Here is a 22,315-nt window from a genome sequence, read left to right as displayed (position 1 = left end):
ACTCAAAATCTCTATCTTCTTTTTCTTGTGAGTTTTTCTTGAAGGAGAGGTATTCAGGTTTCCTACCTTTTTTCCAAGATTCATTCCTTTACTTTTGCTAACAGCTTCCACCCAATCCTGCAAAGTAGTTGAGTTTGTGAGAAATTTCAGCTAACTTGTTATAGAAGTTTCGTATTAAGTGGTGGCACAAAGGAGAGTAGTATTCAACTCCTTGAGATTTTTTTAGGGACACTTGTAAGTAGAGGTAATTCTTGGGTTGAGCATTTAAAGATGAGTAGGAGTCTGACAGGTAAATAACTAGCCCAGGGAAATGAAACAGTATGTGTATAGTACACAAACAGATAAACTAACCTGGAAATTTCGGGGGAATTACAAGTAATTAGTTATGAATTGGAGGGTTAGTGATTAGAGATGATATTGGTCGTAGGGGAGATGAAGTAGGGTCCTTGACACATTAGGAAATTTGACTATTATTCTGTAAGAATCAATAGCCTTTGAAGGATCTGGTCTTAATTAGAAAAGTAATGTGACTAGGTTGGCTTTTATAAGGATGATTTTGCACGGAGGTAGATTGAAAGTGAGAAGATCTGGAGGCAGGCAGACAGATTTGAAATCTTGAATTTTACACAAAAAATTCTGTGGTCCTGATAAAAGACAGTGATGGTGGGATAGAGAAGAGAGGGTAGTTTAAGAGATACTGAAGAGATGTTGTAGAGAGTAATGTTACAGAAGTCATAGAAGGTTTTAAGAAAAAAAAGTTAACATTGTTCATTTTTGTAGATTGTATAGTAAAATAATCACAATAGTAACAAACATTTCCACAACACAGTGTGCCAGGAATTGTGCTATGTACTTTATTTATATTAATGTATGAAATCTTTACAACTCTAGGTATAGGTATGCATTTCATGATTTCATGAATAAAATGATGAACATACGCTTAAAAATTTACCTAAGGGGCTTCCCTGGTGGCGCAGTGGTTGAGAGTCCGCCTGTCTCAAAAAAAAAAAAAAAAAAAAAAAAAAAAATTTACCTAAGGATTCAAACCCAAGCAACTGACTCTAGAGTCCCACTCTTATCTACTATACTGAAGAAGTGTCCACTGGTGAAATTCACGAGAATAGTCTTGGTCAAATAGTGAAAGGAGAAACCAGATTACAGAGAATTTAGTAATAAACAGCAGATGGTGAAAGGAATGCAAAAAGCTTATACTGTTTTGAGAAGTTTAGTTAGAAGAGGATGCAAGGTTGATTAGGGCATAAGAGTGGAGAGATTTGAGCATGTTTATATGCTTTGAGAATCTGTATAGAGGTGCAAGAGGGTTTAATTAATGAAGCAAGCATGTAGGACAAAAATTAAGGTGGATAGATCATTCTTATATAGGAGATGAGCACTGCTTCCTTTGGAAAGGAACTAAAAATTGTTTCAAATTCTGATAAATTTATAGTAAAAATTTCAGGACTTTCATGCTCTATAAATTTCTACCTGAGATAAAAAGCAGGATTTGTGGAGAAGGGAGTAAAGTGGACCTAGTTTTGTGAAGGATTCTGATGGTTTGGAATAGCTACTATGAGGAAAAGGAAAAGGAGTCAACCAGGAACACAGGTAGGATTGCTAAACCCTGCTTAGGTTTCTCTCTTTCTAGTCTCTCTTCTAGTTCAGTATATATAGATTAATCTTCCTAAATGACCACTCTATCTGATATTTCCTCTTTCAGGAAAACTTAATTGGCCTCATTATCTGTTCATAAATTCCTGTCTTGATTAAATAAATCATAAAATGTGAGGTGCTATTGCTCAGAATGGCTGTTTGGATTATCCATTTATTCACTGAGCTACCAGAATTTCCCAATTTTTGCAAAATTCTTGTTATATACTAACTTGAATGGCTGAGTAGGTATTACTTAGCCTGGCATTTAAAGTGCTATAGTCTTACCTCAACCTGGTTTTCTACCCTTTTTTCCTTCTAATCCTTTTACAGAGCTACTCACTTCAATTAAGTTGCTTATCAACTCTTTTCTATTAAGTTAATATTTTTAATAATCTACTTTTATTGGTAATTTTTATTTTATAAACAAAAGTAACATGTGCTCAATGTATGGTATTTAGTTTCTCAGAGTCATCTTTAAAATGAGAAGTTACTTCTCAAAGGTTATATATAAGATAGATTTTTTACTTATCATGTGCTTTGTATTGTTTTACAAAGTAGTGGGTACTGTTTGATGATTCTTTTTTCTCACTAAGTAAAGCCACATAGTTTTCATGTTAAATTAGTAAAATTAGTTTTTTCTCATTTTTTAAGAAAAGTATTTTTGATTCAGTTAATACAGTATCATAAAGATACCATAAAATTAATATCAAATATCATCTTTATACACTTACTGTGTGTAGTCACTATACTTAATGCATATAGTGAAGGCAAAACCTTGATCTTTTTGGAACTTACAGTCTAAAAAATTAATGGAAAAATATTTTCCTCCTTCTTAAAAGTAAATCTAGGTCAAGCATCATTTGAAGCCATGGCATCAATTATAAATCGGCTTCACAAAAACTTGGAAGGAAATCATGACCAGCATGGCAGAAACAGCCTTCTCGCATCATATATCTTTTATGTTTTTCGCCTACCGAATACTTACCCTAATTCACCATCACCAGGTATTTTATTCTTTTTACTAAGAAACTATCTTGCATAGATTATGTGTTCATAATAGGATTGAAATAATCTTGTAGTCCATGGTGTGATGCATTTATTCAATAGCAGACATTTGTTGAATGCCTGCTAAGTGCCATGGACTATGCTATGTACTGGAGTTAAAAGGATAAATAGGTTGTATTTTAAAGCATCATTATTTATACAGCTTCTTTTAAGTTGAATTAGAGAGATCTTTGTTGAATTAATTTTTGGAAATGAACCTTGAAAATAACTTCCATCTCTGGAAGCATTTTATCATTCCCAGTTAAAATAAATAATTTAGAAAAATGGTACAGATGAACTGGTTTGCAAGGTAGAAATAGAGACACTGATGGACACCAAGGGGGGAAAGCGGGGCGGGGGGAGGTGGTGGTGGTGGGATGAATTGGGAGATTGGGATTGACATATATACACCAATATGTATAAAATAGATAACTAATAAGAACCTGCTGTATAAAAAATAAAATAAATTAAAAAAAAAAGTTGCATCACAAGGCATTATGGGTAAAATTGGAAGGAAGAGTATTTAAGAATCCCCACTGAGGTTCTCTGAGTCTATTTGAGGCTAATGCAGTCATCTCAGCTTGATTTATGATTATGTAGTCTGACGTACGAACTGCTGTTTGTGAACAGTTTAATAAAAGGCTATTGCTCCAAATTCCAAATTAGCAGTGAGGGTGATTTCTATTAGAAAAGACATTTGTGGAGGATTTTCTTCTTGATACTTAATAAAGTGAGTTCTTTTTCTCAGTGTAATACATGCTGTTGACTTGTGGCTCAGCTCTAGGGACTTGATGTTCTATTCAAAGAGTAAAAACATCTCTCTGCTCATTGTTTATTTACTATATTTTGGGGTACATATGGCAATGTTGTTTTCCTTACAGTTCCCAGTTCAGTTTTTTCTCTTGATTATGTGTTAAAAATATGTGCATAAAGTTCCCCAGTATCTCAGTAAAAAAAAAAAAAGATAAATAGAATGTTATATTTGTCATTCAGAGTGCTATTGGACATTAAAGAAGAAATACAATGGCTCAGTAGTTTCCTGGTAACCCTGTGAAACCTACAATACTGTAAAAGATTATCCTCTAGATCTCTTCCTGGTCAATAAAATCATACAGGCTTTTTGAATATTAGAGCCCAGAGTAGCCACTTACTTTTGTTTTATATGACATAGGTGGTAGTGGTGGTGGTGGGGGATGTCTTAGTTTGAATCACTCTTTAGTTGTTCAGTTAGTAGGTTAATGATTATGTTGTACATACCTTTCAACCTGTTTACATATTTGTCTGTATGAGTCATTCATTCCTCACTAGTGATAATGGTAAGTGCCCTTTTCAGCTGTTGTCAGTGTTAGCATTAATAATGGTGACAAGTAATTATGACATTCACTCTGCAAACTAGGCATAATAGTAATCTCAGTTTTAGCACATTTTACTTCTTAATTGAAAGAGAGAGCTAATTGACTCTTAAAGTCTTGCTCATAATTTCCTATCTTGATTTCTAAAATTATAGTACTTGAGTCTCTGAGTATATAAGTGATTGTGGACTGTATATAATGCTACTCCATTTACTGTTCCATTCAGTACACTATTAGAATTGCACAGATTTTGCAAAATGTCTTTTTTTACATGCTGACCTGAAGACTATAAACTACTTAGTTGACAGGTGTGTGTCATTTGCAAATATGACACTCAGGTTTCTTTAAAAAAGAAAAATGGAGATACAATTGTTGGGTGCTTTAGGTTCATAGATCCTGGTTGAATAATGGTATCAGGCTTGACTTCAGACAAAAAAGGGATTCTTTGCTTTTTTTTGTATAACCTGGGCTTTTAGGAGAATTATCTTTAGTATACATTTATGTATGTATATTATAAAGATGCCTTTTTTTAATAGTTAAAATTGTCACTGATAAAGATAGAGACCTAAGCCATAGTTTCATTTAAGAGATATTGACAGGAAATTGGCTCTCCCTCTTAGTGATTGTGTTTCAAGGGGCAGAGCAGGAGGGGTGGGAAAAAAGGAAAAGATATTAGCTGGAGCATTTTGGGTCTTAGACACCCTCATGTATAAGGAAAGGTAACGTTTTTGTATGTTTCTTATTACTTTTGTTTCTTATTGTATATGTAATACATAATCATAGAAACATTGAAGAGATAATGATTGTATTTATAATTCACATGGTTTTGTCAGCTGCTGTAAAATAAATTATCTTTGTATAGCTATCACTAGGTCTGCCATGTTTTTCTTATTTATAGTATTTTCATTTAGAAATAAAAGCAATTTATGATCTTTGTGGAATTTTGTAAAGTGGAAGAGATTTTTTCAGGTCCTTTGCTGATTAATTTTTTGCTTAAATTATATGTTATTTTATGTACAACTCTAGGTCCTGGGGGTTTGGGAGGATCAGTGCATTATGCCACAATGGCTAGATCTGCTGTGAGACCTGCAAGCCTTAATTTAAATCGTTCTCGGAGCCTTAGTAATAGTAATCCAGATATATCTGGAACTCCCACGTCACCAGATGATGAAGTACGGTCAATCATCGGCAGTAAGGTAAACTGAAGATACGCGTCTATAAATTTGGTTTTCAGGTTGTGAACAAATGAGAAATGTCCAATTGTTTTACTTTTTCTTAATTTTAAAATGTATTTGAGTTAGTAATAAGAAAGAAATTGTACATTTCTATTCTATCAGTGAACACATAAATGTTTGATGTTTCTATTAAATGTTTTTGCTATTACAAACTGGTTTGTGCGCTCTGCTCAAGAATATCTGCCAAATTAAAAAATGTGTGCAGGATGTCCAGTCACATACGACTCATTGTCTGTCTGATTATTATGTGAAAAATGGTTAGATTGATTTTCTAGAGGATTAAGAGAGACCTGTGACTGCTGTGTAGTTGGGACATACTATCAACTTAAAATATGAGCCTCCCTTCTCCAAAAGTATCAAGAACAATAATTAACAATTAATAGAGCTACATTTCACATGGAAAACTCTATGTAAGGTGCACCAGGATTAGAAAAATATGATTTATTTAATCATGGTTAGTGATTATCCCAGACAATAAGGGAGAGGCCAGCCAATATAAGATCCAGCTATATTTTACGTAAGCATCAATCTTTATTACCCCCCAAAATATACTTAAGGAACAAGTAGTCATTACCTTTCTATAGTTAAAGTACAAAAATAACTCAGAGTTTGAAAATCAAAGTGGAAAAAAAGAACAGTAAGACTGAGGCCAAGAAATCACATTATGTTGGGTTTTGACCAAACCATTTTAAATTGATTTTTTGCTATTAGAAAGAAGGAAGATACCTTTGTTATGGAATCACAGCCAACTTTTCTTTGGCATTTTAGTCTGTTAATTAGGATATGAGGAAGAATTAGTAAACGTGTTTTGGGGTGTGTTTTTAACCCTTAGCCTGAACTAAATAGACCTTATTATTTTTTTAATGATCTGAGCTTGTTTGTGTGAAATACTTGAATATGGATCAAACACATCAGAATTACTTAAATCTACTCATATAGTTACAGAAATTTTACATTCAGACACTTCTAATAAACTTTAGCATTGCGCATTTTAAAGTACCTTTTACGTAATTTGAAAGTAATTTCTCACAGATCGAAAATACATTTTTTAAAGTAATCTCTTACAGATGAAAAAAATATTTTGTAGCCTTATAATTTAAAAAATAAATTAAACATGAATTTCAATAACTTAAAGATCCAAATAGGTGTTACTCTAATTAAACAAACTTTCACTTTTTGTGAACTTTTGAGAGAATGATGTTCAGATGTATTTACATGGTTACTGCAGAGTAACCTGAGTAATATAGGAATTACAAAAGAGACAGCTTTTCTCCCTCCACATATCTTTCCATGTCTAGGAAGAGAAGGTTTTTTATCCTTGTCTTCATTCTTGATCTTTTCTCATTGTAATGGAGGTAATACTAAACATAATTTACGTACGTAAATACAGTTCTTCAGTGGAATGAATCTCATTTGTGAATTATAAGAACTTTTCCTATTAAAGAGCTTTAGACGCCATTTTTCTCAAGGTTCTACTTTTGAAACATCTCTTAATTTCTGTAAGATTTGCATTATGCTTCATTTAGCATAATTCTAGAGTTTTCCTTTATATATGATGTATTTGATAGATTATAACATCAAGATTTAGAACAAAAGTGTACATGTATTGGAATGATTATTTGTCTTTTTTCAAGTGGTTCATAAAATGGGACATAATAATAATGTAAACTTGCTTCTGGTATTATATACATAAACTTTTGAGAAAGCCGTCATAAGATGAGACTTTGTCTTATGACAGTACAGTCTTGTCCTAATCAAATTTTATTCAAATGGCTTTTGTGTGTTCTTTTTTTTTTTTTTTTGGTTGCATTATTTTTAATTTGTTTTTTTGCGGTACGCGGGCCTCTCACTGTTGTGGCCTCTCCCGTTGCGGAGCACAGGCTCCAGACGCGCAGGCTCAGCAGCCATGGCTCACGGGCCCAGCCGGTCCACGGCATGTGGGATCTTCCCAGACCGGGGCACGAACCCGCGTCCCCTGCATCGGCAGGCAGACTCTCAACCACTGTGCCACCAGGGAAGCCCCCTGGTTGCATTATTTTTGATAGCTACCTACCTTCATTTTGGACTATTCATTTAGTCATAATCCCTAATAATAATGGTGTATAATTTTATCTCATTGAAAAATTATAAGGAATCTGAAGTTTATTTATAGCTACTCTTTATTTATTCTGATTTTATTGGCTTGGAAATTAAAGAAACTCTTCTTTAATGATTTTTGTCTTTCACTCTGCCTTAGCCATGGTCATACCCTTAGTCTTGTCATGATGAATAACTTTAATCCTCATTATCTCAATTTCATGCATCTTGTTCTCTAACCATTAGCTCATATTTTTCTGCCTAGTACCCCAACTCCAACAATTTCTCTGCTCGGCAACCTCCAATCACTTGATCGTATGACCTTTTTACTGTACCTCACGCCCCTAATGTTCTTTCTTCCAATTTAGCCAGCTTAAATTCCATGATCGATCATTATAATTATTACCATTATAAACAAACGTCAATTCCCTTATCTTTCCCTTACTTCATTTTACTTGCTTAGCCAAACCTCAAACCATAGCTGAATTCAGTTGATTGCCTGTGCCGTTAAACATGCTTTGAGAAAAAAAAAAAAAAAAAAACATGCTTTGAGAAATGCCATGATAACTGGTCTCATTTGAAATTAAAGGCCGTGAACCTCAAGAGAGCCCTTAATGCTGTCAAGCAATTATACTATATTTCTTTATTCCATTTACTTTCCCATTCTCCCAGAAAAAGGTTTAATGCCTTCTTTGGTACCTCAAACCCTCTAACAGCTCCCCACCAATCCCCCTCCTCACTTTATCTCCTACTTCATTAAGAAAATTGAGGCCATCAGAAGAAAACTTTTGTCACCTTTGACCATCACATCTACCTATCCACTACCATCTACTACTACCTACTACTTAAAACTCTGCTATAGATGAACTGTCCATTTCCCTAAGTCCATTCCCTATTTGTATACAACCACCTATCCCCTTTCACCTACTCAAGATCCTCACTCCAGCAGTTCTTTCATCACTGTTCTACATCATCAGTTTCTCCCCATCTACTAAATCAACCCATCCCATAAAATGGGATAAAAAATAAAATTTTTAAAATTTCTCCCATAAAAAAATCTCCTCTCTAGTATTTCTGCTGGTAGCTTCTTCATCATTTCTCTGCTACCTTTTGTAGTAGAATTCCTTAGAAGAGTTTTCCATACTTGCTGTCTCCAATTCTTTTACTCTCGTTCTCTAACTCCTGTTACCCTACTTCAAACATATTCCTTGGATCTTCAGCCCATACTGCCCTTCTAATGCCCCCAGTGCTCTCCATGTTCTTAAATCCGAAGGTTAAATCTCAACACTTGGCTGAATTTACCTTACAGCAGCTTTTGACACAGTTAATTCTCCAGTTTATTCTATTTACTTAGCTTCTAGGTTACTACACTATCTTGATTTTCCTCTTTACTGATTATACCTTTTCAGTCTCCTTTGTAGATTCTTTTTCTGATCTCTTAATTTGGAAGTGCCCCAGGCCTCTGTCCTTATTTCTTGTCTTCTCTTGTCTTGTTTTCTCTTTTCTCTACACTCACTCACTTCATGATCTTATGAAGTCCTGTTGTTTTAAGTATCACTTTATGCTGATATCTCACAAAAATTGTATTTCAAGTACAGATCTCTCTCTGGAATTCTAAACTCAGCTGCCTTTTGTAAATCCTTTAGTTCAGATTTGCATATATGTTAAAGGTAGAGCCACTTCTCATCACCTCTAGTACTGCCATTTAGTCTGAACTACCATCATCTCTTCCTGAATTAATGTAATAGTCTTAAAGATGGTTTCCTTCCTTCCAACCTACACTCACTTCACAACATAGCAACCAGAATACTGCTTTAAAAACTTAAGTTACAAATAAACAAAACTTAAGTTGGATTATGTCATATCTCTGAGCAAGATCCTATGACTAACTCCTTTACCTCTTTTAAGTCTATACTCAGAGAACTACCTTCTCCATGGGGTCTCCTCTGACCACTTATTTAAATGTATAAGTGTGTCTTTCTCCTTAGCCTTGTCCCGGGGACTTCTTATCCCCTTACTCTGTTTCTTTGACTCATAACATTTACTATCTTTTAATGTAACATATAAATTAGTTACCTGTTACGTTAATTTTTTAGTGTTTGTCTCCCTTTATTAGAGTATAAGCTCCATGAGGGCAGAGATATTTGTTCACTGATGTATCCAAAGCAACTATAATGTCCAGCATATGAAAAGTACTCAGAAGACATGTATCCAAAGAATGAATGTTAGTAAGCATTGAGTATCTCTAGCAAGAATAAATAACTTTTAAAAAATTGAATTATGCTTTTGTTTGCCCTCTTGCTATCAGGATTAATTAAATACTTAAAGATCTTAAGATATTCTGTTTTATGAAAGTTTTGGTTAGACTTTATTTCCTAATACAAAATGCAGAACTCCTAAAGTTCTAAAATACTATCAACAGGCTTTTATTACTCTAGTGGCTATAAAACCATATTTGTGAGATTTTTTTCATAATTATTTTGCCAAAACTGATCTTTATTTGTCCTAGCAATATTCTTTTAACATTCAGTTGTGTAAATGTATGGTTGCACCAGGTTTGAATTTTATTGCTTTTAAGCAAATGCCAGTGCAATTTTACATTGATAATTAGTTTCTTTCTAATGTATCATCTCCTATTTTTTCATTTTTTTTCAAAAACTGAGAGCTTACTGTGTGCATAGCTTACTAAATCCACTATGCTGAGGATTGTATTGAAACATGAGTACTGATGTCAAGTCAGATACACTGTGAGCCTTATTCAGGGAAGGAGCCTATCTATACCTAAGGGACAAAACAAAATAATAATGTTACAGAGATTTGGCAAAAACAGAATAAAAACACTTCATGCACATGTACACACATTTGATTAATCTCTTCTGTTAGTTGGAGATATGTAAACATAGTTATTATATTAGTAAATATCAGTGATGACTTTGCTTAACTAAGGGCTGTTTGATATAATTCTTAGCTGTATGACATTTAAATTGTGGAAATAATTTGCTTTACAAATAAATTGGCCACCAGTTTTCTTTAAACAGTTGGCTTTGACTTGATGTTATTATAACTGTTCAAAGCCTCAGTATTGTGGATATAATGTATAATTAATGGCACAAAGAGATTTATTGTTTTTTCTCACATTACTCATTAGCATGTGCCTTAGTTTTAAAGGAAATTATTAAGCAAGAAGTTAAAAAGTGAACTTATGAGTACGGCAAAGTTATTGTTTTTCTTTTTGTAGAAATTTATGATAGAGAGAGCACAGTTGTAATTTTGCAGAAATTAGATGCTTATATTTTGTTATTTTTGTAACATGAGTAGTGACATAATTTGGGAGACTGAAAATTTTTGTTTTAACTTACCTGAAAAACGTATTGTGTGCTGATTTGCTTTTATTTGAAATAATATAATGGGCTTCTGAGAAGTCTTTATTAATACCTATAAAATGGGGTATTTTATTTTAAACAAATCTATTGATTACATAATTTTATGAGTATTTGAATATTGCCCAATATACTTTGCTAGGAAGCATTTAAAAAAACATGTATGGCAAGTTTTTGTTAAAATTATTTTTTAAGAGTTTACTATATTTGAGGCATTGTATTCAGTGATTTACTTCCATTATTTAATTTGATCTTTACAGTATTAGGGAGACACTTATCATTATTCCTATTTTGTAGCTAAGAAACTGAAAAAGAGATTAGATAACTTACCTTAGATTTTACAGTTAGTAAGCAGTAGAACCTGGATTTGAATTTTAACTCTCATCTTACACATTCAGTGTCAAAAATGAGGGGAAATGGGTAGTTACTGTATCATCATTTCAACTTCTTTGTATTTTTGGAAAAAATAGTGAGAAAAGGAAGGGAAATATTCTCCCTAAAAGCTAAGCCCTTGAGAGCTAGTAGTAGTTTGTCTTCCCTCTTTCCCCCTCCCCTTTCCTCCTCCCCTCCCTTTTCCTTGCCCCCTACCTCCTTCTTCCCTTCCCACAATATACATGCATGGGCCTCACTCCCAGAGATTATTTAACTGTTCAGAGGTAGGGCCCTGCACATTTGTGGTGGTGGTTGTCCTTAACCTTACCAGGTGATACTAATGTCTACATAGAGTTGATTACCACTGTTTACTCTTTCTTTTCTTTTACCTATCCTTCTTTGGTGCTTTCTGGTTTGGGTTCATACTCAGGCTCTAATATTTTTAGTTGGCTTGTCTTGTGTTGTCTTCAGCAGTCCTCTAAAATTCTCTTCTACCTTGCTCAGTTCTATTCGTAGGTTCCTAGGGCCCAGCCCATGTTGCTGAATCTGGATTTCTGGGGGTAAGGGCCAGAATCTGAATTTTATAATTCAGGTGATTCTAATAATCAATTTTAAGAAATTGAAGTAAAGCCCCAGTTCCCTTTACCTGGGATCATAATAACCTCTTTCAGAGAAGACAGACATACTTCACTTCTGGTCATACACATTAATAGCATATTAAATTAACTTCAAATTAACGGTAGTGATGATGAAGATACAATTCCTATAGACAGCCTTGGCATAATGTTTTTCCTTACAATTTTTATATAAAAAAGTAGCCCATTACGTTTTTTTTAAATAATAAAATTCATAAATTTATTATTTGTTAGTAAATCTACCCATTATGTTTAATTTCAACAAGCACAATAAGACTGAGCACAACTCCAAAGCTACCATCATTTTTAGGAAGGAGCAAATATCGGGCATCTTTTTTTTTCTTAATTTTTTACTTAATTTTTCTTATTGGTCCCTAAAAGAGGAGGCAAGTTCAAATAGAATTATGGAGTATTGCTACACAAAAGTTTTCAGTTGATGACAGATGGAATAAAATTAGTCTTTTAGACAAGATTGGAATGTTTTTCTTCTTCCATTTTTTTTTTTCTTCCTTTAAACCCTAGTTAGATTTAGAGGAAATTGTCTGTTGCTAACTTGTACCATCTCTGAAGAGAGTTTGGGGGGATGGTGCTGTGGGATCTTTAGTTGTTGATACTTAAAGGTGATCCCTTTATATAAAGAGAAATTACCTTTAAATGCTATACTTAATTTTCTTTGTGATTTTTAAAAAATTATGTAATGAGATAATTTTGATGAACTAATATTCTATAGATGCCTAAAAATTTTGGTTGCTTTAACAGTACTAATTAAAAACATGTTTGCATTGGAAAGTCTGGATTTCTTTAAGAATATAGCATGCCACATGTAATATTTCTTTCCTTTCCAACTGCTTTCTATTATATGCTTAGGGTTTAGACCGCTCCAATTCCTGGGTTAACACTGGTGGTCCAAAAGCTGCCCCATGGGGATCCAACCCCAGTCCAAGTGCAGAATCAACACAGGTGGTGTTTATATTAGAGGTTTCTTTATTCGCTGCTGATGTTTCCCTTTAGAACATTACTTTTTAGTATATACTATGATTTCAGTGGCTTGCTTTTTAATAATTAAAAAGTGTGTATTTTTGTTTACTTAGCACATTTTCCAACTGCTATGCATGAATACCACCAATTGCACCAGTAATACTCTCCTTTCCTATTTCCTGTCTCCTTCTCCTTCCCTCCTGTCCACCCCATTGATGTTTCAGTGCCTGCTGCTTATGCAATTGATGGCTTTGATAACAGTTTCTACTTTTGGGGTAGTGCATCTTTAGTAGGAATTTAAAAATTTTTTGTGTGGAAAAAACCTGACAGTTTTCCATTCGCTTTTGGTTTAAAGTGTAGCTATTGTACCATTGTCATTTAGCATTTACTATCTTGTCATTTTCTTCATAATCACTGACTAGAAATATTGGTAATAAACTGAAATTAAATATGAACAGTATATGATCCCCATGCTGTAAGATTAAGTGCCAGAAGCAAAAATCTGTTTTAAACTGTACTGTGTTGCAAAGTATGAAATTTGTTGTAACTTATTTGTACTAGGTTTTGCTTACTTAAGTCTAATTGCTTGATAGCTAATACTGCATGATTCCTCAAAATATACTTCTCATCTGTGTATTAGCTTTGGAGGACAATGCTCTCGTTCTTCAAGAAAAATTTTAATTGCAAATTTATTATAAATGATTTATATTTAATATAGTATATGGCTAACCTGAATCGTAATTTTTGATGATAGTGAAACATGAAAGAAATGATTCTAAACTTTTAATTTTTTAATTAAATATAAAATTCTTGATTTCTCTTTTTGGTCCAAGACCAGTGAGAAGTATGTTTTTACTTTTTACATTTTCTTACTAGATACATGCATGTGTATAGATCACACAGATAAAAGTTTCATTCTTTGCAGCACTCTGGATTTATATAATCATTAAAATACTTATCTTTTAAAGATAAAATAAATAGAAGCCATTTTGATACTTCTAATGCATTGTCGTTAAAGCAACTTAAAATAGTGAAAATGGGATGAGCGATAAAACAGATGGCTGTTAAAATGACAGTAAAGCTCTATGTAAAAAATTGTATATAATCCTTGAACTGCATAGTCATCCACAGCAGACTTTAATGGTATCTCGTCATTCATTCATCTTCACTCCATAGGCTATGGATCGAAGTTGTAATCGTATGTCTTCGCACACAGAGACGTCAAGTTTCTTACAAACATTAACGGGACGCTTACCAACTAAAAAGGTAGATTCATATGAAGATAGTCCATGTAGGGGGAAAATAATTCCAACAATTACGTAGATGTAAGGATTCTTTACATAACCAGTATGAGACGTTACAACAATTGCACTGTTTTTAAAAATACATTTGAGCAAGCATTGCTTGTTTGATGTCTTTTTGGGCATACCTCTCCATTGCAAGCTCTTTTACATTACTATAATGTTTATATCTTTGCAGATGACTGTTTTTAGAGTTTAGTGCATTAAATTTGATCATTAAATTTTAGTACCAAAAAGATTGTATCAACTCTTAATTCTGTTTCTGTAACTGCTTCTGTTTTGTGTTTTAAATCTCCAGGGAAAGGAAGATGAGTTAGAAAAATTATCACTCTTAGTAAGATATGTTGATTTGCTTCCCTTATGCACAGTTTTGTTAGTCCTTTTTCATATTAATATACACTATTGTGCAAATGCTTTGTATGCATATCCATTATAAGGCAGGAAATTTCTGCTATTTTAATAAAAATACTTTAAATACCTGAAAACTTGAAAATTAATGGCTGATATCAAAGTTTACATTTTTAAAGGTATTTCCTAAATTGTACCAGCAAAGTTCATGAATGTATTTGCATATGCTGAAATATGTATGTAAGGCACAAGCCAGATTTTATTTGTAACTGTGAGTTTTCGGTTTAGTTTCTTTTTGCACGTACAATTTAGGAGGCTATTTCCCACCTGTCGTTTTAAAATTACATTTTACTCCAAGATAACATGTAATTTTTTCAGCTATTCAACATGCCACTGTCTTATGTGTATAAATAGCCGTTTCGTTAATGGGTGTCCTCACTGCATCATTGAATGGTTCACATGCCTTATTTTGCTTATTCTCATTATATCTTCATTTGTACTTGCATTATTTGGTTTGTGTTACCAGCAGACCTGACACTGATAATAACTTTGGATTTACTTCTGGATAGCTATTTCATGAGGAGCTGGCTTTGCAGTGGGTTGTTTGCAGTGGCAGCGTTCGGGAATCAGCTTTGCAACAAGCCTGGTTCTTTTTTGAGTTAATGGTGAGCAAACTAAACACATTCTTTGTTTTTCTTGTTAAACAATGTTGTGTTAGCTCATGATTTTATCCTAGAATCTTTTCCTATTGCCCATCTTGTGGTTTTACATGTGCCTCCAAGACAAAATTACCTTTGCTACATCTCTAAATAAACACTGTGGACAGTCAGCACAATTTAGATGGAGTTATAAAGCTAATTTAAACTATATTTTTAGGGATAGTTGCAGAAGCTAGCTATCTTTTTAAAGGAAACCTGTGATACATTCTTTCTTAGTCTGCACATGCTAGTGTATAATGGCAGTACTATTGATTTCATACCAGATAAAAAGAACTTTATAGATACCTACTGCTTTTATGGTTAGAAAGCTCTTAGGGAAATGCCAGTCACAGCCAATGAAAAACAACAACACTTTCTACTTAATTCAGTAAATGATATTAAAACAAATAAATGAATTAATATTTTAATAAATATCTACACACACACAACATAAACACATATATACACAAAAGCAATATACATTTATTAAGTACGTACAGTATGGTAGCACAGCCCTATGGGCTAGGGATTACCAAGGCACAGAGAGATTAAGTAACTTGTTTAAGTATACATAGCTTGTATACAGCAGAGCTGTGATTCAAACTTAGGCATTCTGGCACTAGGGACCTTCCTCTCTAGCTTTAGAAAGCTGAAATCACTGAAACTTTTTCTTCCAAAAAAATTATGTAAAATAATAAATAAGAAACAAAGGAAAGCAAAACAACAAAAAAGAGACAGAAAAAAGAAAAGAAACAATGGAAGTTTCTAGAGTATGCCATAGAATCATTCTTAGCATTGAATGTTACTTACGTTGAAGATTAGAAGACATTTCTTCTGTAAGTTAAAACTACAGTGAGGTATCGCCTCGCACCAGTCAGAATGGCCATCATTAAAAAGCCTACAAATAATAATTGCTGGAAAGTATGTGGAGAAAAGGAAACCGTTCTACACTGTTGGTGGGAATGTAAATTGGTGTAGCCACTATGGAGTATAGAATGGAGGTTCCTTAAAAAACTAAAAATAGAGCTACCGTATGATCCATCAGTCCCACTCCGGGGCATACATCCGGAGAAAACTCTTAATTCAAAAAGTTACACGCACCCCAGTGTCAAAGCAGCACTATTTACAATATCCGAGACATGGAAGCAGCTTAAATATCCATCGAGAGATGAATGGATAAAGAAAATGTGGAATACATATACACTGGAATACTATTCAGCCATAAAAAAGAATGAAATAGTGCCATTTGCAGCAACATAGATGCACCTAGGGATTATCCTACTAAGTGAAGTAAGCCAGAAAGAGAAAAGTTAAATACCATGTGATATCACTTATATGTGTAATCCAAAATATGATACAAACAAACTTGTTTACAAAGCAGAAACAGACTCAGACATAGAAAACAAACTTACGGTTACCAAAGGGGAAAGGGGGTGGGAGAGGGATAAATTAGGACTTTGGGATTAGCAGATACAAACTACTGTATATAAAATAAACAACAAGACCGCACTGTATAGCACAGGGAACTATATTCAATATCTATAATAAATATATACTATATATATACACAATATATACAATACATACAATATATATGTATATATGTATGTATATATACAATATATACAATATACTATAATAAACCATAATGGAAAAGAATATGAAAAAAAATAAATATATATAACTGAATCACTTTGCTGTAACCAGAAACTAACACAACATTGTAAATCAAATATACTTCAGTAAAAGATTTTAAAAAAGACGTTTTGTCTAGAGATTTGCTAATCTACAAAAAAAATAAATCAGGGACCATATGTAAATGGTAGGCAGCTCATTTTTTTCCCCTAGAGAATAAACACCAAATTGTAATTCATGTGTTTTTAATATAAGATCAAATGACTTTTTAAAAATAGTCTTACATGTATGTTCAGATTTCTTAAACATGAAATAGTTTGACTTATCTCTGTTATTTACCAACTGTAAAACCTTGTCATTAATTTCCCTGAATTAAAAATTTTTAGTACCGTTAACACATTGTTGTGATAAGAATCCATATCTAAAAGTATTTGGTAAATTGAAACCACTTTAATTTTTACCTAACATTTTATTCTTAATATCTAGTCATCAGTATTTAATGTACACCCACCATATGCCACGAGATGCTAGGTGCTAAAGATTCTACATGCAGTCAAGGTTTCTAACCTCTCAGAGCTAACAGCTGGGGGGACATGGAATGGCAGAATTGTTAAGTCTTGGAAAGATTTAATTTAAAATAATTTTAAAGGATGAAATTTTTTTCTGTTGACATACCCATAATTTGTTTCCCACTGATAGCCAGGATAATGTCATGAAGCTGATACAGAGATTGAGTTGTATTGTGTTCGATATTTTTCTAGCGCATACAAAATATTGTAGGGAACTTTTTCAAAATATTTGACGAGTTAAAAGTATTTTATCTATCTGTTAAATTACATGGTATGTTGACAAAAATAGCTCTAATGTTTAGAATCTCTGTAACTGTTCATTACATCCATAAGAAATTAAACGAATGGCTTATTTCTTTTTTCAGGTAAAGAGCATGGTGCACCATTTATACTTTAATGATAAACTTGATGCACCAAGGAAAAGTCGTTTTCCAGAACGTTTCATGGATGACATTGCTGCTCTTGTCAGCACAATTGCTAGTGATATAGTTTCACGATTTCAGAAGGTGACGGTAACTTATTTTTTTAAACAAAATCTGTGTTTCAAGCACACGTTAAACTATATTTGTTTTTCTTTTAATTGTTTCCCAGGACACAGAAATGGTTGAGAGACTCAACACAAGCCTTGCATTCTTTCTCAATGATCTGTTGTCTGTTATGGACAGAGGATTTGTGTTTAGCCTTATAAAGACCTGCTATAAACAGGTAATGCATAATTAGTAATAATTAGTAATCAAATAATTTAAATGCTGCGTTTGCTCTTTTAGGGCTAGAGCTAAGAGATTTTTCAAGAACACATTTATATAATGATGTTTTTAAAAAGTGGCATATTTTTATTAGTAAGGGAAAGATAAATTACATTTATTAGGACACAGGACTGTGGCAAGCTGCTGTCAGTACAGCTGGCTTTTCATTGAGTTATACTGGCCCATTTATGACTTTTAGATTCTCATTCAGAAGTAGACCATCAAGTCAGGAGTCTAAATGTAAAGCAGCCCCAAGGTGCCATGCAAGAGTAGCATTTTTACTGAATGAACAGCTAACCCAACCTTTTCTGTCTTAAGTGATTTTTAAAGCAGTTGCATTTTGCTATGTATTCCTCATGATGAAGCCCTAGACATTGTAGAGTTTAGAAGCATGAGTAGGTGTTTACCCAAGTCACAAATATTATCTAGCTTTTTCTAAACTAAAAGTATCCTAGAAGTTTTCTACAAACAGCTGGTTTTGCTTTAAATTTTTTATCAAATGATTAATGAAACCTGGCTTTTAGAAAACATTAGTTATTCATCCTGATAGACCATTTGGGTACTGAGCTGTATAATCATCCTAGAATTACCTTTTAAGGGAGCTTTAAAAATGTACAGATCTCTGTGTCCCATCCCAGCATTTCTGAGGAGTTTGAACCCTGGTGGTGGGGGTGGGAGTGTGGGAAACAGTGCTTATAAAGTACTCCCTGCTGGTCCACAGATTAGTCTTGGGGAACTACTGGTTAAAAATGCTATTTGGCAGTCTAATACTTAGAATTTTGAAGCTCTGTTCTATTGGATGCAAATATTGTATGTTTCTTTTAATAGAGAAGTTAAAACTATGTGTGGGCACTGATCTATTTGCAAGTATTTGCAGCACTATGTATTATTTTTACTTTTTCCCTGATATTTCATGTATTATTGCTCCCAAAACCTGTCCTGTCCTTATTCTTCAAGCACTGGCCTCCTACATTTGCCAAACATTAAACTAGACTCTAGGGATGCTAAAACTATTCAAATAAGTCAGTCTATGTATGTTTCCTCAAGTAGCTAATGGGTGTAGCTGGGAAGATAGATAATTATAAATATAGGTTAACACAAGGTGCTGTAAAAAGAATGGATAATTTATGTTAGGAAGTTATTTTGGTGGTATACTTTTTCTTCATAAAGTATATCTTTGAGAAGTGGAAATATTAATGCTATATTGGAAATATAAGAATGTGGCTTTAGAATGCACCTAGTCAGTGGATTTATACAGTAAATCTTGTAGTTCCAAATTTTTTATTTTAGGAGTAACTTTGGAAAAAGCCAATACTGTTATTTAAACCACAAAATTCAAAACTGCTCACTGAGTACTGTTCTTTAATTCTTCTTTTTGGTTGAATTTGTTTTATTTATTTATTATTATTATTATTTTTAAAATCTTTATTGGAGTATAACTGCTTTAAAATGGTGTGTTAGTTTCTGCTTTATAACAAAGTGAATCAGTTATACATATACATATGTTCCCATATCTCTTCCCTCTTGAGTCTCCCTCCCTCCCACCTCTCTATCCCACCCCTCTAGGTGGTCAAAAAGCACCGAGTTGATCTCCCTGTACTATGCAGCTGCTTCCCACTAGCTATCTATTTTACGTTTGGTAGTGTATGGTAGTGTCCACGCCACTCTCTGGCTTTGTCACAGCTTACCCTTCCCCCTCCCCATATCCTCAAGTCCATTTTCTAGTAGGTCTGTGTCTTTATTCCTGTCTTACCCCTGGGTTCTTCATGACACTTTAATTTTTTTCTTATTCCATATATATGTGTTAGCATACGGTATTTGTCTTTCTCTTTCTGCCTTAACTCTGTAAGACAGACTCTAGGTCCATCCACCTCACTACAAATAACTCAATTTCGTTTCTTTTTATGGCTGAGTAATATTCCATTGTATATATGTGCCACATCTTCTTTATCCATTCATCTGATGATGGACACTTAGGTTGTTTCCATCTCCGGGCTATTGTAAATAGAGCTGCAATGAACATTTTGGTACATGACTCTTTATGAATTTTGGTTTTCTCAGGGTATATACCCAGTAGTGGGATTGCTGGGTCATATGGTAGTTCTATTTGTAGTTTCTTAAGGAACCTCCATACCGTTCTTTCAGAGATTTCTGTGCATTAATTTTGTATCCTGCTACTTTACCAGATTCATTGATTAGCTCTTGTAGTTTTCTGGTAGCATCTTTGGATTCTCTATGTATAGTATCATGTCATCTGCAAACAGTGACAGCTTTACTTCTTCTTTTCCGATTTGGATTCCTATAATTTCCTTTTCTTGATTGCTGTGGCTGAAATTTCCAAAACTATGTTGAGTAAGAGTGCTGAGAGTGGGCAACCTTGTCTTTTTCCTGATCTTAATGGAAATGCTTTCAGTTTTTCACCAATGAGGATGGTGTTGGCTGTGTGTTTGTCATATATGGCCTTTATTATGTTGAGGAAAGTTCCCTCTATGCCTACTTTCTGCAGGGTTTTTATCATAAATAGATGTTAAATTTTGTCAAAAGCTTTTTCTGCATCTATTGAGATGACCATATGGTTTTTCTCCTTCAGTTTGTTAATATGGTATATCACATTGATTGATTTGCGTATATTGAAGAATCCTTGCATTCCTTGAATAAACCCCACTTGATCATGGTGTATGATCCGTTTAATATGCTGTTGTATTCTGTTTGCTAGTAGTATGTTGAGGATTTTGCATCTGTGTTCATCAGTGATATTGGCCTGTAGTTTTCTTTCTTTGTGACGTCTTTGTCTGGTTTTGGTATCAGGGTGATGGTGGCCTCGTAGAATCAGTTTGGGAGTGTTCCTCCCTCTGCTATGTTTCTAGTGATCACTTCATTATTAAGTAGTGTATTGTTTAGCCTCCATGTGTTTGTATTTTTTACAGATCTTTTCCTGTAATTGCTATCTAGTCTCATAGCGTTTTGGTCGGAAAAGATACTTGACACAGTTTCAGTTTTCTTAAATTTATCAGGGCTTGCTTTGTGACCCAAGATATGATGTATCCTGGAGAATGTTCCATGAGCACTTGAGAAAAATGTGTATTCTGTTGTTTTTGGATGGAATGTCCTATAAATATCAATTAAGTCCATCTTGTTTAATGTATCATTTAAAGCTTGTGTTTCCTTATTTATTTTCATTTTGGATGATCTGTCCATTGGTGAAAGTGGGGTGTTAAAGTCCCCTACTATGAATGTGTTACTGTCGATTTCCCCTTTTATGGCTGTTAGTATTTGCCTTATGTATTGAGGTGCTCCTATGTTGGGTGCATAAATATTTACAATTGTTATATCTTCTTCTTGGATCGATCCCTTGATCATTATGTAGTGTCCTTCTTTGTCCCTTTTAATAGTCTTTATTTTAAAGTCTATTTCGTCTGATATGAGAATTGCTACTCCAGCTTTCTTTTGGTTTCCATTTGCATGGAATATCTTTTTCCATCCCCTTACTTTCAGTCTGTATGTGTCCCTAGGTCTGAAGTGGGTCTCTTGTAGACAGCATATATATGGGTCTTGTTTTTGTATCCATTCAGCCAGTCTGTGTCCTTTGGTCAGAGCATTTAGTGCATTTACATTTAAGGTAATTATCGATATGTATATTCCTATTCCCATTTTCTTAATTGTTTTGGGTTTGTTATTGTAGGTCTTTTCCTTCTTTTGTGTTTCTTGCCTAGAGAAGATCCTTTATCATTTGTTGTAAAGCTGGTTTGGTGGTGCTGAACTCTCTCAGCTTTTGCTTGTCTGTAAAGGTTTTAATTTCTCCATCAAATCTGAATGAGATCCTTGCTGGATTGAGTAATCTTGGTTGTAGGTTTTTCTCCTTCGTTCCTTTATATATGTCCTACCAGTCCCTTCTGGCTTGCAGAGTTTCTGCTGAAAGATCAGCTGTTAACCTGATGGGGATTCCCTTGTGTGTTATTTTTCCCTTGCTGCTTTTAATATGTTTTCTTTGTATTTTATTTTTGACAGTTTGATTAATATGTGTCTTGGTGTGTTTCTCCTTGGATTTATCCTGTGTCGAACTCTCTGTGCTTCCGGGACTTGATTAACTATTTCCTCTCCCATATTAGGGAAGTTTTCAACTATAATCTCTTCAAATATTTTCTCAGTCCCTTTCTTTTTCTCTTCTTCCTCTGGAACCCCTATAATTCGAATGTTGGTGCGTTTAATGTTGTCCCAGAGGTATCTGAGACTGTCCTCAGTTCTTTTCATTCTTTTTTCTTTATTCTGCTCTGCAGTAGTTATTTCCACTATTTT

The 22,315-nt window shown here is 33.7% G+C and overlaps 1 protein-coding gene across 5 annotated transcripts in view; it reads left to right on the top strand.

Moving 5' to 3' along the window:
• The window catches only part of DOCK7 (dedicator of cytokinesis 7), a 204,838-nt gene that overhangs the window by 110,692 nt on the left and 71,831 nt on the right, over positions 1 to 22,315 (top strand). For all 5 annotated transcript variants that reach the window (XR_003002608.1, XM_024740388.1, XM_024740390.1 and 2 more), the window contains 6 exons: positions 2,490 to 2,654; positions 5,073 to 5,242; positions 13,899 to 13,988; positions 14,941 to 15,036; positions 17,639 to 17,779; positions 17,865 to 17,978. Coding sequence is in view for 4 of the 5 variants with exons in the window: in XM_024740388.1 (XP_024596156.1) it covers positions 2,490 to 2,654; positions 5,073 to 5,242; positions 13,899 to 13,988; positions 14,941 to 15,036; positions 17,639 to 17,779; positions 17,865 to 17,978 (776 nt within the window). In the remaining variant the exon portion in view is untranslated. The remainder of the gene's footprint in view (positions 1 to 2,489; positions 2,655 to 5,072; positions 5,243 to 13,898; positions 13,989 to 14,940; positions 15,037 to 17,638; positions 17,780 to 17,864; positions 17,979 to 22,315) is intronic.

Source organism: Neophocaena asiaeorientalis, unplaced genomic scaffold (assembly GCF_003031525.2).
Source record: "Neophocaena asiaeorientalis asiaeorientalis breed wild unplaced genomic scaffold, Neophocaena_asiaeorientalis_V1.1 scaffold581, whole genome shotgun sequence".
Taxonomy (NCBI): domain Eukaryota; kingdom Metazoa; phylum Chordata; class Mammalia; order Artiodactyla; family Phocoenidae; genus Neophocaena; species Neophocaena asiaeorientalis.
Note: the sequence above shows the minus strand (reverse complement) of the source record. Positions and strands in the feature narration are given on the sequence as shown.